Raw genomic sequence first — 15,527 nt, 5'->3', positions numbered from 1 at the left:
TAATATCTGAACAAGGTCATTTATAAAAAAAATAATCATTTAATAACCAATGCATATGATAAATATATTCATAAACTGTGAATAGCTTAACAAATGGTAAACAAAATTGAAACAATATTCTTTTTATTTATTTTATTTTATTTTTTTGGGGGGGGGGGGGGGGGGGGGGGGGGGGGGGCTAGTCATATATTTGTCGGTGATTGATATTTTTAAAATAATATTTACAAAAATGATGTTCGCTTAACATGGCAGTTATCAGTAACAGTAAATCGTTCTTTATTGATTTCAATCCATACCTCTATACCACTTTCAATATTAATTACATGGTTCCTTCCATTTAATTAAATGTTTATCTTCAAAATGAAAAAAATGTGATAAAAAAGCAATAGAAAAATCATGTTTCAGGCACTCCAAATCACATAATTCTAAATCGCTTGATGATACAGCAGCTTGAGGCTGTTTATCCGGTTGCAATTCCAGAGAGAGTTATCAAGATATCAGTGATTTTTTGTAATCACTCTGTTGTTAGTCAATTAGATATAATTACTTGCACGTCGCCCTCTCCCGGTCTCATGACTACAGTAATACTTAGTTATCTGTACCCGAAGATCAATTGCATGAGATGACTTGGACAATCTGTTACCGACAATGTAGGAATAATGCATGGTTTGGTATCACAGACGTTTGATTACGTGTGTTTGTTTCGGGTTTAATGTCCTCTACCGTTAGGTCAGTTCACTATAAGGCTGAACCTTAAGCATAGTGTGTCAAATACAACATTTATTGCATAGACTTTGGTGTTTGTCGCGGTCGGGCACAGAATCCATAATAAAATTCCCCGCCTGAGAGGACGCTTACTTTAACAACAGAAGTGATTTGAAGATAATCGCCACTGGGAGCCAAGCAACAGGGTTATCTGTACATAAGCTGACTTGCTAGTTACATCATAACTCATCGGTCACAAGGCCATGCTACTGATTGCCCCCTATTGCTATTATGTCACAAACGTCTGCTGTTGAAGCCCATTACAATAAGTAATTATAATTCATATCTCGTCCTGTGATTTCGACATCGTACGCTAGGAATCGATCAGTCCAAAGTACAAATAAGTCAATAATGTTATAGTACACTATGATCTAGGGCAAAGCTAAGACAATTACTATATGATAGAATTGGGCTAATTATCAAAGATGCTCAAAGTAGATATATAACGGTACTTATACTTCATTGCGGTGCGTAGCATTGTTTATAAGTGGTACTGTGGCTCATTACTTATAAGATAGTATTAAAGCATGCCAGCATATATTATATATTACCATAATATGTTCTTCCAAGCGGAATATATCTAGTAGATTATCAATACATTGTCTCGTTTATAAATAAAAATGTTGAAACAGCTTCGTTTGATTTTATTGATATTGGTTGAATGTATATTTAAGCTTTGTTCACGTGATTGCATAAGCTAATGAAATATAGCAGGGCCGTTTCCACGAAGGTGGAAATACTTATGACGAATTTTCAGTAACGCCATATTTTGACTGAAGCATCTGGACACATTTTCATGAAAACCTGAATAATCATAATAGTCTGACATCCGGTGACTCAGTTATCACCGAGAGCCACGAATACAAAGTTGAATCATAGACCAAAAAATACTCACTTTTAATGCTTTCACAGGGGAGAGAACCCAATTCACTACTCGAGAAAACAAGCATTTTTACAGAATTCCGAATACACATAACAGGATAATGCAAATGTTTACCGATAAGTGTGATGATTTCAGATTTCCAATTATTAATTTTCCATTTCTAGATAGTAACATTCCTGTTTCCCCAATCTATGGTGTTAACATGTCGCAGGTGATTCGATTTGCAAGGAATTGTTCCAATTATCATGAATTCCATGACGACTGTCTATTACTGAAGGAACAAGCTAACAATACAAGGTTTTGAGAGGTGCAGACCCCGGGAAAAATGTTTTGACGACACCAAATTTACATGGCGGGTGTTTTCGATGAAGCAAAATACGTTGAGCCTCCCGGAACACCTGGTCGTATTCTCCTTGTACTTTCAATGTCATTGTCAATGTCTCAATGCAAATCTGTATTTTTTGTTATTCGCATTTGCGAACGATCTATCGATTTTGAGCTAGAATTATGGTTTCATTTTAATGTGGTATTCTCTGAATTTGTCTGCACGATATAAAGTCACCTGTAAAATACACCCACTTTTCTCAAGCCATTGCATACAATTGTCTGCAGAATATGCAAAGCCTATTTCCATCTAGTGCTTACAGATCATGCACATTGATGCAGATTGTGCCACTTTCTGTCCGCAATATAAATACTAGACGTATCATAGCAAAGCAATCTATAACTTTCTGTATTGGTAAAGCGTTCTATGTAGCCTATCTGGCACCGTAACACGACAACGATCGTACAGTTAATGTCGATGGCTATCAGTCTTGCCATCATACAAGTCAGCAGCCGTTTTAACATCTTTCAAGCATAATGAGAACGAAATTGCTTTAAAACATCTGTGGTTGGCAAATCATAACAATCAATCATTGTTATTGTCCCTACAAAGTGATTGGTTCTTACTCTTGACCATCAACACATTCAGAACAGCTCAAAATGTTCCTGTTTATATGGGCCATTTTATATTGTCGTTTCACTAAAATGGCAAAGGATCTTTCCCTTCCATTTCATTATACCGACATCGAAAATGGCCAGGTTCCAATCTAGAAAGATTTAGAAAGGTATACCTGGTATCAGAAACAAAAAGTGATGAAACTTGGCCACAGACAAGTATTTAATCCTTCAAGGTGAAATAAAATCACGTAAACCAAGATACATAATCAACCTAATGGTAATATTTGATTAAATTTGTAATGTAGACTAGTTCGAGTTCATCATATAAATGAAATCAATCTTGTGTTTAGCTGTTGGCTGAATACCACGACATACCTAATAGTCTAATACTGATACAGTTATTCAAAATTCACTTTAATAATGGACACATCACAAAATATAGGAATTTTTGAAAAGTGCGGGTCCTTCCCTTTAACTTATAAATAATTCTGTACAAATTTGATTGTCATCATTTCTGTAGATGTCCAAGTCTATTTTGCTGCGTTTTAAGAGAGCACCGGTTCCTCTACATCAAAGGCCACGTGGCGATTTGTGTCAAGGGAAACTGGATGAAATTGCATGTATCCTTATTGAACTCGAACCTAACGAAGCTTTTTGTATCACAGACAAATCTAGAAATCTTATGTCACAGCATGTTCGTGACTGAAGTTATGGTTGTTTTCTATTATTTGCATTTCGTCACATGGCGTAAGATTTCCATATAGAGCGGAAACAGTGCGCAGCACGCTGATATGCTCTCTAAGTAACACATAAACGGTCCACTAGCACACTAATCGATACATTTCACCGTAAACACACCAGAGAGTTCGAGTTTCAGTGATTGAAAAGGTACAGGGTAAACCAATGAAAATATCGAAGGTTGTTGGTTATGTCCCCTGACTGACATGCCATGAACACACACGGATTGTTCTCAGTGGTGTCCGCTTGTCCCCGCGCACCTAAACGGATATACAAGAAACATATCTAACCTAGTAAGGTGTCCGTGTAATGGACTGGACCGGAAGAGATGCCATTCCAATGTTCACGCGACATGACAGTCTAGTGACATCGCACTACAACGCTGCCTAAAGTAAACTCCGCCAATGTTACATTTTTTCTTTGAACAAAATTAATAATATAACCAGCGCTGATTTTCAATACATTGTATTTCCATGGGGTGCATGAAAATAAGGCAGGAAAGTAACAGGCTGACAGAAGTTAAACTAACTTGCGAAATGTAGATGTTTTACCTGGGCACTGTAACAGTGTTTGATGTACTTCTTCATGGCCCGGGCGCTCAACCTTATGATTCGTTGTGACAAAGCCAAACGACATTTACATGTTATTCTGGAAACATTTTCTGACAGCAATCTCAACACTCTTTACCAGATGGATTCTTCTTTCCATGTTCACTATATATTACTTTATAAAATGTAATCTATGTTTGACAGTCTGGGGTGTAAGGCTTCTATATCAACATTACGACATTGCAGCGTGATAACACTTTAATATAGCACTTTAACAATCCTATCATTAATTATCATATGTCACGATTCCTCCTTTCGCGAAAATTAAAATAACAAACAAGTACACTATTTAATAATAAAGGATATGAATATTACACCATTTTGCGACATTTGGGTAACTATAAGAGTTAATGACAATAAAGGATGTCAAAAGTACACAAAATGCAAATGATCAAAGCTATATAAAAAACACTAAATGATGTTCTATGGGCATGGCGATCCCCCGCGAATACATTAAATAAATAGTAGACAGCCTGAATATGTAGACATTCATATGGATGTGAGACTAAAGAGATGCATTGTCGGAATTGCTCTCCGGTGAACTGTTCTGAACGTCCGATGCTCTCAATGGTCTCATAGCTGACAACAACTGTAGGCTGTGGATGTTTTCCAATTCTATGTCATGAATTTTGATAGGCGCCGATGATTCGTATTTTGCATGGAACGACATTGCAAGTAAGGAGATGAGTCATCATCGTTCATCGTTCGGCTCCCAGGGACTAAATATAACGTTTTATCAGCCTCTAAGACAATATCACCACTGCAGTTTAATTTGTGTAGAAATCTCATGAAATATCATACTTGATGTTAAGCGTTTTACTTCTTTAAAAAAAATATACAGCCTTACAACTGCAATGTCATAACCTGGACATCACTTCACCTAGTCCTTATATACTGACAATGCTCTGTTAACCAGTCCTTACTTTCACCCATTCAATCCTTTAGGTCAAACAAAGGGCAGTAAATACCCATTTTATTGCCTCAGCCATGGACAGATCTCATGACTTCCATCCGCTTTGACAAGTGCTAATTACTGAGATCTAAAGCAAGACATTGTTAGTGAAGAAATAAAAAGGACGAAATGGAGTGATAGTTTAGATTTAAAATATTGAAATCAGTGATGCAAATGTACAGTTAGATCACTTTGTTGAAGGCTTAACATTCTCGCAATAGCCTTGGTTTTATTGGGCTTTTGAACACCAAAATAACATATGAACGGAAAGAGGGCATTTGACAAAAATACCATCCTCTTATGATCGCTTATTATCGAATATAAGATGTCTTTTCTAGAGCTCTCCAATGTCCTAATTATCAATTAGAAGAATTGACGTTTAGAACATGCAGACCTATTTCGCTGATCAGGCATAGATTGTATTGTCCTCGACAAAGGCTACGATACCATAACGAATTGCCTCCACAAAACTATCAGGAGTGTCCTCTACAACAATGCAAGAGCACTTGGCTCTCTACAATACCACGACACCACATTTCCCTCTACAAGGTAATGATGCCGCACTCGCCTCAACTCTACTGTGATACCAAACTGTGACGAGACCACACTGTGTCTCCACACAGTACGAAACCATAGTGTCCTCCACAACACTACGGTACCACAGTGTCCTCCACAACACAACGATAACACAGTGTCCTCCACACCACTACGGTACCACAGTGTCCTCCACAACACTACGGTACCACAGTGTACTCCACAACACTACGGTACCACAGTGTCCTCTACAACACTACGGTACCACAGTGTCCTCTACAACACTACGGTACCACAGTGCCCTCCACAACACAACGGTACCACAGTGTCCTCCACAACACTACGGTACCACAGTGCCCTCCACAACACAGCGGTACCACAGTGTCCTCCACAACACTACGGTACCACAATGTTTTTTTTACAACACTACGGTAACGCAGTGTCCTCTACAACACAACAGTACCACAGTGTCCTCCACAACACAACGGTACCACAGTGTCCTCTACAACACAACGGTACCATAGTGTCCTCTACAACACTACGGTACCACAGTGTCCTCTACAACACAACGGTACCACAGTGTCCTGTACAACACAACGGTACCATAGTGTCCTCCACAACACAACGGTACCACAGTGTGCTCTACAACACTACGGTAACACAGTGTCCTCCACAACACTACGGTACCACAGTGCCCTCCACAACACAGCGGTACCACAGTGTCCTCCACAACACTACGGTACCACAATGTTTTTTTTACAACACTACGGTAACGCAGTGTCCTCTACAACACAACGGTACCACAGTGTCCTCCACAACACTACGGTACCACAGTGTCCTCTACAACACTACGGTACCACAGTGTCCTCTACAACACTACGGTACCACAGTGTCCTCTACAACTACGTACACAGTGTCTCTACACACTACGGTACCACAGTGTCCTCTACAACACTACGGTACCACAGTGTCCTCTACAACACTACGGTACCACAGTGTCCTCTACAACACTACGGTACCACAGTGTCCTCTACAACACTACGGTACCACAGTGTCCTCTACAACACTACGGTACCACAGTGTCCTCTACAACACTACGGTACCACAGTGTCCTCTACAACACTACGATACCACAGTGTCCTCTACAACACTACGGTACCACAGTGTCCTCTACAACACTACGGTACCACAGTGTCCTCTACTAACACTACGGTACCACAGTGTCCTCTACAACACATACGGTACCACAGTGTCCTCTACAACACTACGGTACCACAGTGTCCTCTACAACACTACGGTACCACAGTGTCCTCTACAACACTACAGTACCACAGTGTCCTCCACAACACAACGGTACCACAGTGTGCTCTACAACACTACGGTAACACAGTGTCCTCCACAACACTACGGTACCACAGTGCCCTCCACAACACAGCGGTACCACAGTGTCCTCCACAACACTACGGTACCACAATGTTTTTTTTACAACACTACGGTAACGCAGTGTCCTCTACAAGACAACAGTACCACAGTGTCCTCCACAACACAACGGTACCACAGTGTCCTCTACAACACAACGGTACCATAGTGTCCTCTACAACACTACGGTACCACAGTGTCCTCTACAACACAACGGTACCACAGTGTCCTCTACAACACAACGGTACCACAGTGTCCTCCACACCACTACGGTACCACAGTGTCCTCTACAACACTACGGTACCACAGTGTCCTCTACAACACTACGGTACCACAGTGTCCTCTACAACACTACAGTACCACAGTGTCCTCTACAACACTACGGTAACACAGTGTCCTCTACAACACTACGGTACCACAGTGTCCTCTACAACACTACGGTACCACAGTGCCCTCCACAACACAACGGTACCACAGTGTCCTCTACAACACTACGGTACCTCAGTGTCCTCTACAACACTACGGTACCACAGTGTCCTCTACAACACAACGGTACCACAGTGTCCTCTACAACACTACGGTACAACAGTGTCCTCTACAACACTACGGTACCACAGTGCCCTCCACAACACAACGGTACCACAGTGTCCTCTACAACACTACGGTACCACAGTGTCCTCCACAACACAACGGTACCACAGTGTCCTCTACAACACTACGGTACCACAGTGCCCTCCACAACACAGCGGTACCACAGTGTCCTCCACAACACTACGGTACCACAGTGTCCTCTACAACACAACGGTACCATAGTGTCCTCTACAACACTACGGTACCACAGTGTCCTCTACAACACTACGGTAACACAGTGTCCTGTACAACACTACGGTACCACAGTGTCCTCTACAACACTACGGTACCACAGTGTCCTCTTCAACACAACGGTAACGCAGTGTCCTCCCCAACACTAAGGTAACGCAGTGTTCTCCACAGCACTAGGATACCATAGTGCCTTCCACAACATTACGGAATGATAATGACCTCCACAATACTAAGATACCACAGTGTCCTCTACAACACCAAAGTACCACACTGCCCTCCATAACACCACGACACCACCTCGCCCTCCACAACACTACGAAACCACACTGTGTCTCAAAAACACTATGAAACCAGTGTTCTTCCATAACAAAAAAGAGACCATAATGATATGCACAACACTACGGTACCGCCATGCCCTCTGGAACACTCCGATATCACAGGGCCCACTAGAACACTACGATATCACAGGGCCCACTAGAACACTACGATATCACAGGGCCAACTAGAACACTACGATATCACAGGGCCCACTAGAACACTCCGATATCACAGGGCCCACTAGAACACTCCGATATCACAGGGCCCACTAGAACACTACGATATCACAGGGCCCACTAGAACACTACGATATCACAGGGCCCACTAGAACACTCCGATATCACAGGGCCCACTAGAACACTCCGATATCACCGGGCCCACTAGAACACTCCGATATCACAGGGCCCACTAGAACACTACGATATCACAGGGCCCACTAGAACACTCCGATATCACAGGGCCCACTAGAACACTACGATATCACAGGGCCCACTAGAACACTACGATATCACAGGGCCCACTAGAACACTCCGATATCACCGGGCCCACTAGAACACTCCGATATCACCGGGCCCACTAGAACACTACGATATCACAGGGCCCACTAGAACACTACGATATCACAGGGCCCACTAGAACACTACGATATCACAGGGCCCACTAGAACACTACGATATCACAGGGCCCGCTAGAACACTACGATATCACAGGGCCCACTAGAACACTACGATATCACAGGGCCCACTAGAACACTCCGATATCACAGGGCCCACTAGAACACTACGATATCACAGGGCCCACTAGAACACTACGATATCACAGGGCCCACTAGAACACTCCGATATCACAGGGCCCACTAGAACACTCCGATATCACCGGGCCCACTAGAACACTCCGATATCACAGGGCCCACTAAAACACTACGATATCACAGGGCCCACTAGAACACTACGATATCACAGGGCCCACTAGAACACTCCGATATCACAGGGCCCACTAGAACACTCCGATATCACAGGGCCCACTAGAACACTACGATATCACAGGGCCCACTAGAACACTACGATATCATCGTACACTCCAACGTACTACAATGCCACATTGACCGAAGAAGAAAACCAAATATTCAGTTCGGAGACAACATATGGTTTAATGTAACATCATGTTATCGCAATTGTCGTTGTTTTCTGCGCTAAATAGGCTACGTACACAGACCTTAAACTATACCGCAGACTAATATAATGTTAACACCAGGTAAGATTTGTTTAAATGGTTAAATAAACTTCATATGTAGAAAACATAAATAGAGGTTACACAACGAGTGGTGTTGCATATGGTATTTCTTTCACTTGAGTTATTTTTCCAAAGCAACAAAAAACACTCACTAAAGCTCGTTTTTGTTTTTGTAAACTTGGAAAAGTAATTAACGAGAGTGTGAGAAATACCATATAAAACAACCACGAGCTAGTGTTACTTGTTTCTACCACAACAAAAAACTTATCTGAGGATGATTTGACCTGTTTTAAGTGAGTTGGTCTTTTCACAATATCAGGATGGATGTAAGGTTATGATCTAGAGAAATGCCGCTAATTAATATGCAAAAATGACAATTCAAGAAATGTTAGGAAACATAACCTTTTTTTTAGCAAATAATAAGCAAGTTTATTCTTTCAAAATCTGTATTTAAAAATATGACAAAAACAACTGCGAACTTCCTATGCGTTATGATTTCCAGCAGCGCGAGAAGCGGCCTTCAAGTGTTAGCCAATCGGTATGGAACCACGATTAGAAGAATATATTATATTATGTATATAATATATAAGATTATAAGAAATATCCTCGGTCAAAGGTCACCGTGTCAACCAATCAAAACGCATAAACTGTTTGTTATCAACAGATGTTATAATCATAAAATGGTAGAAATTTATTTTTTGAGACAAATCCACATTAAACATTGCAACGCAAACTCATTAAGAGCTAAAAAAATATAACGTTTAAATATAGCTGTGTTACAAGCGTTGTAAGATGACTAATCGTAACTTATTGTACTGGTTAGTTGACCGTTGGAAATGTCCATCATCCACATATTAACAATAAGATCAGGCAAGGACAGGGAATATCATTAAACATATTCATGTATGCAGGATAACGTTTTAAACAAAAAGTTATTTGAGTTACAATTACTCTTGTATTTATTTACTAAACAGAAGTAGAGCTGCATCACTGAAGTTGCATAATGCATATCGTGGTGAGACAATAGTGGTGAGACAATAGTGTGTCAGTCTACTTACATGTCTTGTGAGACGAAAATGTGTCTAGTTACATAACGTGATGAGACGATAGTGTGTCTGTCTAGTTACATACCGTGGTGAGACGATAGTGAGTCAGTCCAGTTACATAACGTGGTGAGACGATAGTGTGTCAGTCTAGTTACATAACGTGGTGAGACGATAGTGTGTCAGTCTAGTTACATACCGTGTTGAGACAATAGTGTGTCAGTCTAGTTACATACCGTGGTGAGACGATAGTGTGTCAGTCTAGTTACATAACGTGGTGAGACGATCGGGTGTCAGTCTAGTTACATACCGTGTTGAGATTATAGTGTGTCAGTCTAGTTACTTAACGTGGTGAGACGATAGCGTGTCGGTCTAGTTACATACCGTTGTGAGACGATAGTGTGTCGGTCTAGTTACTTAACGTGGTGAGACGATAGTGGGTCAGTCTAGTTACATACCGTGGTGAGACGATCGGGTGTCAGTCTAGTTACATAACGTGGTGAGACGATAGGGTGTCATATTAGTTACATAACGTGGTGAGACGATCGGGTGTCAGTCTAGTTACATAACGTGGTGAGACGATAGGGTGTCAGTCTAGTTACATAACGTGGTGAGACGATAGGGTGTCAGTCTAGTTACATAACGTGGTGAGACGATAGGGTGTCTGTCTATTTACATACTGTGGTGAGACGATAGTGTGTCAGTCTAGTTACATACCGTGGTGAGACGATAGTGAGTCAGTCCAGTTACATACCGTGGTGAGACGATAGTGAGTCAGTCTAGTTACATAACGTGGTGAGACGATAGTGAGTCAGTCTAGTTACATACCGTGGTGAGAAGATAGGGTGTCAGATTAGTTACATACCGTGGTGAGACGATAGTGTGTCAATCTAGTTACATAACGTGATGAGACGATAGTGTGTCAATCTAGTTACATACCGTGGTGAGACGATAGTGTGTCAGATTAGTTACATACCTTGGTGGAACGATTGGGTGTCAGTCTAGTTACATAACGTGGTGAGACGATAGGGGGTCAGTCTAGTTACATACCGTGGTGAGACGATCGGGTGTCAGTCTAGTTACATAACGTGGTGAGACGATAGGGGATCAGTCCTGTTACATAACGTGGTGAGACGATAGTGAGTCAGTCTAGTTACATAACGTGGTGAGACGATAGTGAGTCAGTCCAGTTACATACCGTGGTGAGACGATAGGGTGTCAGATTAGTTACATACCGTGGTGAGACGATAGTGTGTCAATCTAGTTACATAACGTGATGAGACGATAGTGTGTCAATCTAGTTACATAACGTGGTGAGACGATGGTGTGTCAGATTAGTTACATACCGTGGTGAGACGATAGTGTGTCAATCTAGTTACATAACGTGATGAGACGATAGTGTGTCAATCTAGTTACATAACGTGGTGAGACGATGGTGTGTCAGATTAGTTACATACCATGTTGAGACGATAGTGTGTCAATCTAGTTACATACTGTGGTTAGACGATAGTGTGTCAGTCTAGTTACATAACGTGGTGAGACGATAGTGTGTCTGTCTAGTTACATACCGTGTTGAGACGATAGTGTGTCTGTCTAGTTACATACCGTGGTGAGACGATAGGGGGTCAGTCTAGTTACATACCGTGGTGAGACGATCGGGTGTCAGTCTAGTTACATAACGTGGTGAGACGATAGGGGGTCAGTCTAGTTACATAACGTGGTGAGACGATAGTGTGTCAGTCTAGTTACATACCGTGGTGAGACGATAGTGTGCCAGTCTAGTTACATAACGAGAAATAGCAGACAAACTCAAACATATACTTGCCAATGTGTAGAGCTTACTTACGTGTGATAGAACTGTGACCTTTGTTATACAGTGGTTTCTCTACCTTAACACACTAATATCGCTTTCACTTAAAAATCAGTGTACTTTTAAAGATAAAGTTATCGTACCTGTGATCATGGAAAGTCTCCTCATGGCCGGAAATGGATGGTTCCCGGAAGTGTCCAATAAATCCAAGCGGTAGGCTTCACCTTTTATCCGGTACACTTTCCTGTGGAAATCTTCAATTGTGGGAGTGTAATTATCGTCGAACTTGTTGTACAGAAACCTAGCCACTAAAGATGTTTTACCCACTTTACTAGACCCAAGAACCACAAGCCGCTGACAGTTCTCAGGGGGAGCGGAATCACCTTGTTCTATCAACGCCATTTTCGGTGTTGTAAAATTTGGCGCCCAGCACAAACAGTTGCCTTCGAGGTTGTCGGGGTTACCAGACGTCGAATCCTGGGTACTGATATGGAGGTTCCATGGGCGACTACAAAAAGACAAAGACATTGTCACGAATGATATCAAAAGAATCAACACAACAATTTGGTCATGAAAACCTAACAGAAGGTGTTTTCATTAAACCCTGCCATGTTTAATTATTTTCCGTTTGTAAAATTACTTCCGTGTATCGAACCGATTGGCATGGATCTAGCAATTTTCTGATAATTCCCAAGTTCACTCTGCTAACTCTATAGAGGTTGCTTATATCTCATTCCTTTTGCAATTTTAATTCACTTTCCAAGTAAAAGCTGTTCACTTAAGTCATTCTTGGTATGGGGTACTCTGTAATATGGATGAGCAAGCTTCATCATGGACATTAACTTCCAAAATAAAAATAATGCCATCAAATTGTTGTTTTGGGTTTTCTCTGTAGCCAGTCAAAACACATTGGTATGAATTATATCTCCAGGATATAACTGTTTCGGCAATTAAATTATATACTCCAATATTGATAGATAATCACAGAGTTGTTTCCATCAGAACCACACATGACAAATCGCCTTATGTGCCAGACAGCGTTTCGCGACATGTGCTAACAGGACAGGACCTGTTTACGGTTGATTTTCATAGAGGTCTGTGCGTCGCACAGCCAGTGAGCTGAGCTCGCGTAAAATGGTAATGTTGGCTTAGGGAATTCGATAGTAAGCCAACAAAATACAACTTCGGCTTCTGGCTAATAGAGATGACAAGATTGAATAATTAAAAGATGGATTTATATGTAGAAAATGACTGTCTTCGTCCGGAGCACGTGCCCAGATAAACGATTCCAAGCAATAAAACTCACCGGGCAGGCATTTGAAGGCGGCAACAGGCCTCGGATTGGTGCTCTCGTAATAGTTATGGCTTTAGGCACCCGGGGATTTTTAGGGATATGATAGTCTTTATTTTTTGGTGTGCTATTAGGAATGTATTGGGACCGTAAAGGCCAATTACTAGACAAAAAGGTGTGACAGATCATGACCCAACATCTAAGCAGTTTCCAAACTGCCAGTGAATTGTGCCAAAAGGCAGACAAAAACCGTGTCATTGTTATACAGTATAAAACCCTATACTGCATTAGTGAATAATTTATGACAATTCCAAACTGACCAGTTTTTTGTGAGCTTTTGTCATACGTGAACCAATGCACAGTGAATTTCATCGACCTTGAGAAATATTTCTGACAAACAGATAAAAGCTAACCAGACTCCTATAGATCCAGAGAAACCATCAAGAAACTAGAGCTGTCACCGAGGGGGTGACAAGTATACCCCCCGCTTTTCAATGATTGGTTTGGATACTTTGTGAAGCTGCCTATTTATGGTACTATAATCAAATCAAACATGTTCTATGTTTAGGTAAGAACTAAATGAATGCATAGCCGGACAAAATTTTGCTCGTTTTTAAAGAAAAATGGGCATAACTCTACTAGAACTGGTAATTCGCCAAAATCTTTGCATAGAGCTAAGCCTCATAAGGTCCTCTAACTACATACCAAATTTTAGTAAAATCCATTGAAAACAAAGCAAATGCATAGCCGGACAAGCTAGTAATCATTTTTTAACATAAAGGGGCATAACTCTGTAAAAAGGTTTTTTTCAGAAGAAGCCGTTACTGGAGACACAACTTCATGCCATCCTTCAAGTCTGTATAAAGTTTCAAGAAAAACCCATCAAAAACTGAGTGAATACATAGCCGGACAAAATTATGACACATTTTGTATGAAAAAGGGGCATAACTCTTTTAAAAAGGGCTAAAGTGGCATAATTTGTTTAAAAGGACTACTTGGGGAAAATCACAACACCACATGGTCTTTTAACTATACACCAATTTTGTGAAAACTGAGGAAATGCATAACTGGACAAAATTATAACCATTTTTCAAATGGGGCATAACTATGTAAAAAGCATTTACTGGAGGCATAAGTGCATGCAGTCCTTCAACTGTGTAAAAAGTTTCACGAAAATCCATTGAAAACAAAGCAAATGCATACCCGGACAAGCTAGTAACCATTTTTTGCATAAAGGGGTATAACTCTGCAAAAGGGTTTTTTTCGGAAGAAGCCGTTACTGGAGACACAACTTCATGCCATCCTTCAAGTCTGTATAAAGAAAATCCATCCAAAACTAAGTGGCATAACTCTCTTAAAAAGTGCTAAATTGCAAAATCACTGCAGGGGACACAACTTCATATGGTCTTCTAACTTTATACCTTTGAGTGAAATCCATAAAGAAATGAGCGAATGCATAGCCGGACAAATTTTGTGACAGACGGACGGACGGACGGACGGACAAGGTGATCCAGTTTACCCCCCTAACTTCGTTGCGGGGAGTTTAAAAAAAAAAGCAAACTAGATCCGTTACAGCATTAATTCGACACAAAAATGTGCTTCGTAAGAACGTCACACGACCCAATTAAAGTGATGGTTCTCGTAACAGAACCGCACAGCAAATCATGGTAACAGCATCGGTGTAGATCAACAAATATTGTTCTATTATATTAACATGACTAACAGATAAGTCATTGTATCTACTGACATCTTACTGGAACCTAGACACGTTCACATTAAATTTTAATTGTGGATAAAGCAACATGAGGCATTGTGTGTGGCATTAAGGCAACATGAGGCATTGTGTGTGGCATTAAGGCAACATGAGGCATTGTGTGTGGCATTAAGACAACATGAGGCATTGTGTGTGGCATTAAGGCAACACGAGGCATTGTGTGTGGCATTAAGATAGTATTTGCCGCCGTGATCTCATGTGTTCTTAATAGGTCAACCATTACTTCATGCGATAATGACTATTGCTTTCTCAAGAAGTAGTAGGGTCATATGACACAGGTGTCCACGGACGACTGGGCCACTAACAGACGCTGTAATGGTGTTATCACGCTGTGGTGTTATACTCTGACACGGTAGCACGACTGTCTATCCAAAAGGAAACAGACAACGGACAAG

General features: G+C 41.1%; 1 protein-coding gene across 3 annotated transcripts in view; it reads right to left on the bottom strand.

The window, feature by feature from the left end:
• Positions 1 to 15,527, bottom strand: part of LOC117331557 (GTP-binding protein Rhes-like) — a 57,706-nt gene that overhangs the window by 1,593 nt on the left and 40,586 nt on the right. For all 3 annotated transcript variants that reach the window (XM_033890353.1, XM_033890334.1, XM_033890343.1), the window contains exon 2: positions 12,211 to 12,575. In XM_033890353.1, the coding sequence (XP_033746244.1) occupies positions 12,211 to 12,469 (259 nt within the window). In that variant the 5' untranslated portion in view covers positions 12,470 to 12,575. The remainder of the gene's footprint in view (positions 1 to 12,210; positions 12,576 to 15,527) is intronic.

This window comes from Pecten maximus, chromosome 1 (genome assembly GCF_902652985.1).
Source record: "Pecten maximus chromosome 1, xPecMax1.1, whole genome shotgun sequence".
Lineage (NCBI taxonomy): Eukaryota > Metazoa > Mollusca > Bivalvia > Pectinida > Pectinidae > Pecten > Pecten maximus.
This window is presented reverse-complemented; position numbering and strand designations above follow the sequence as displayed.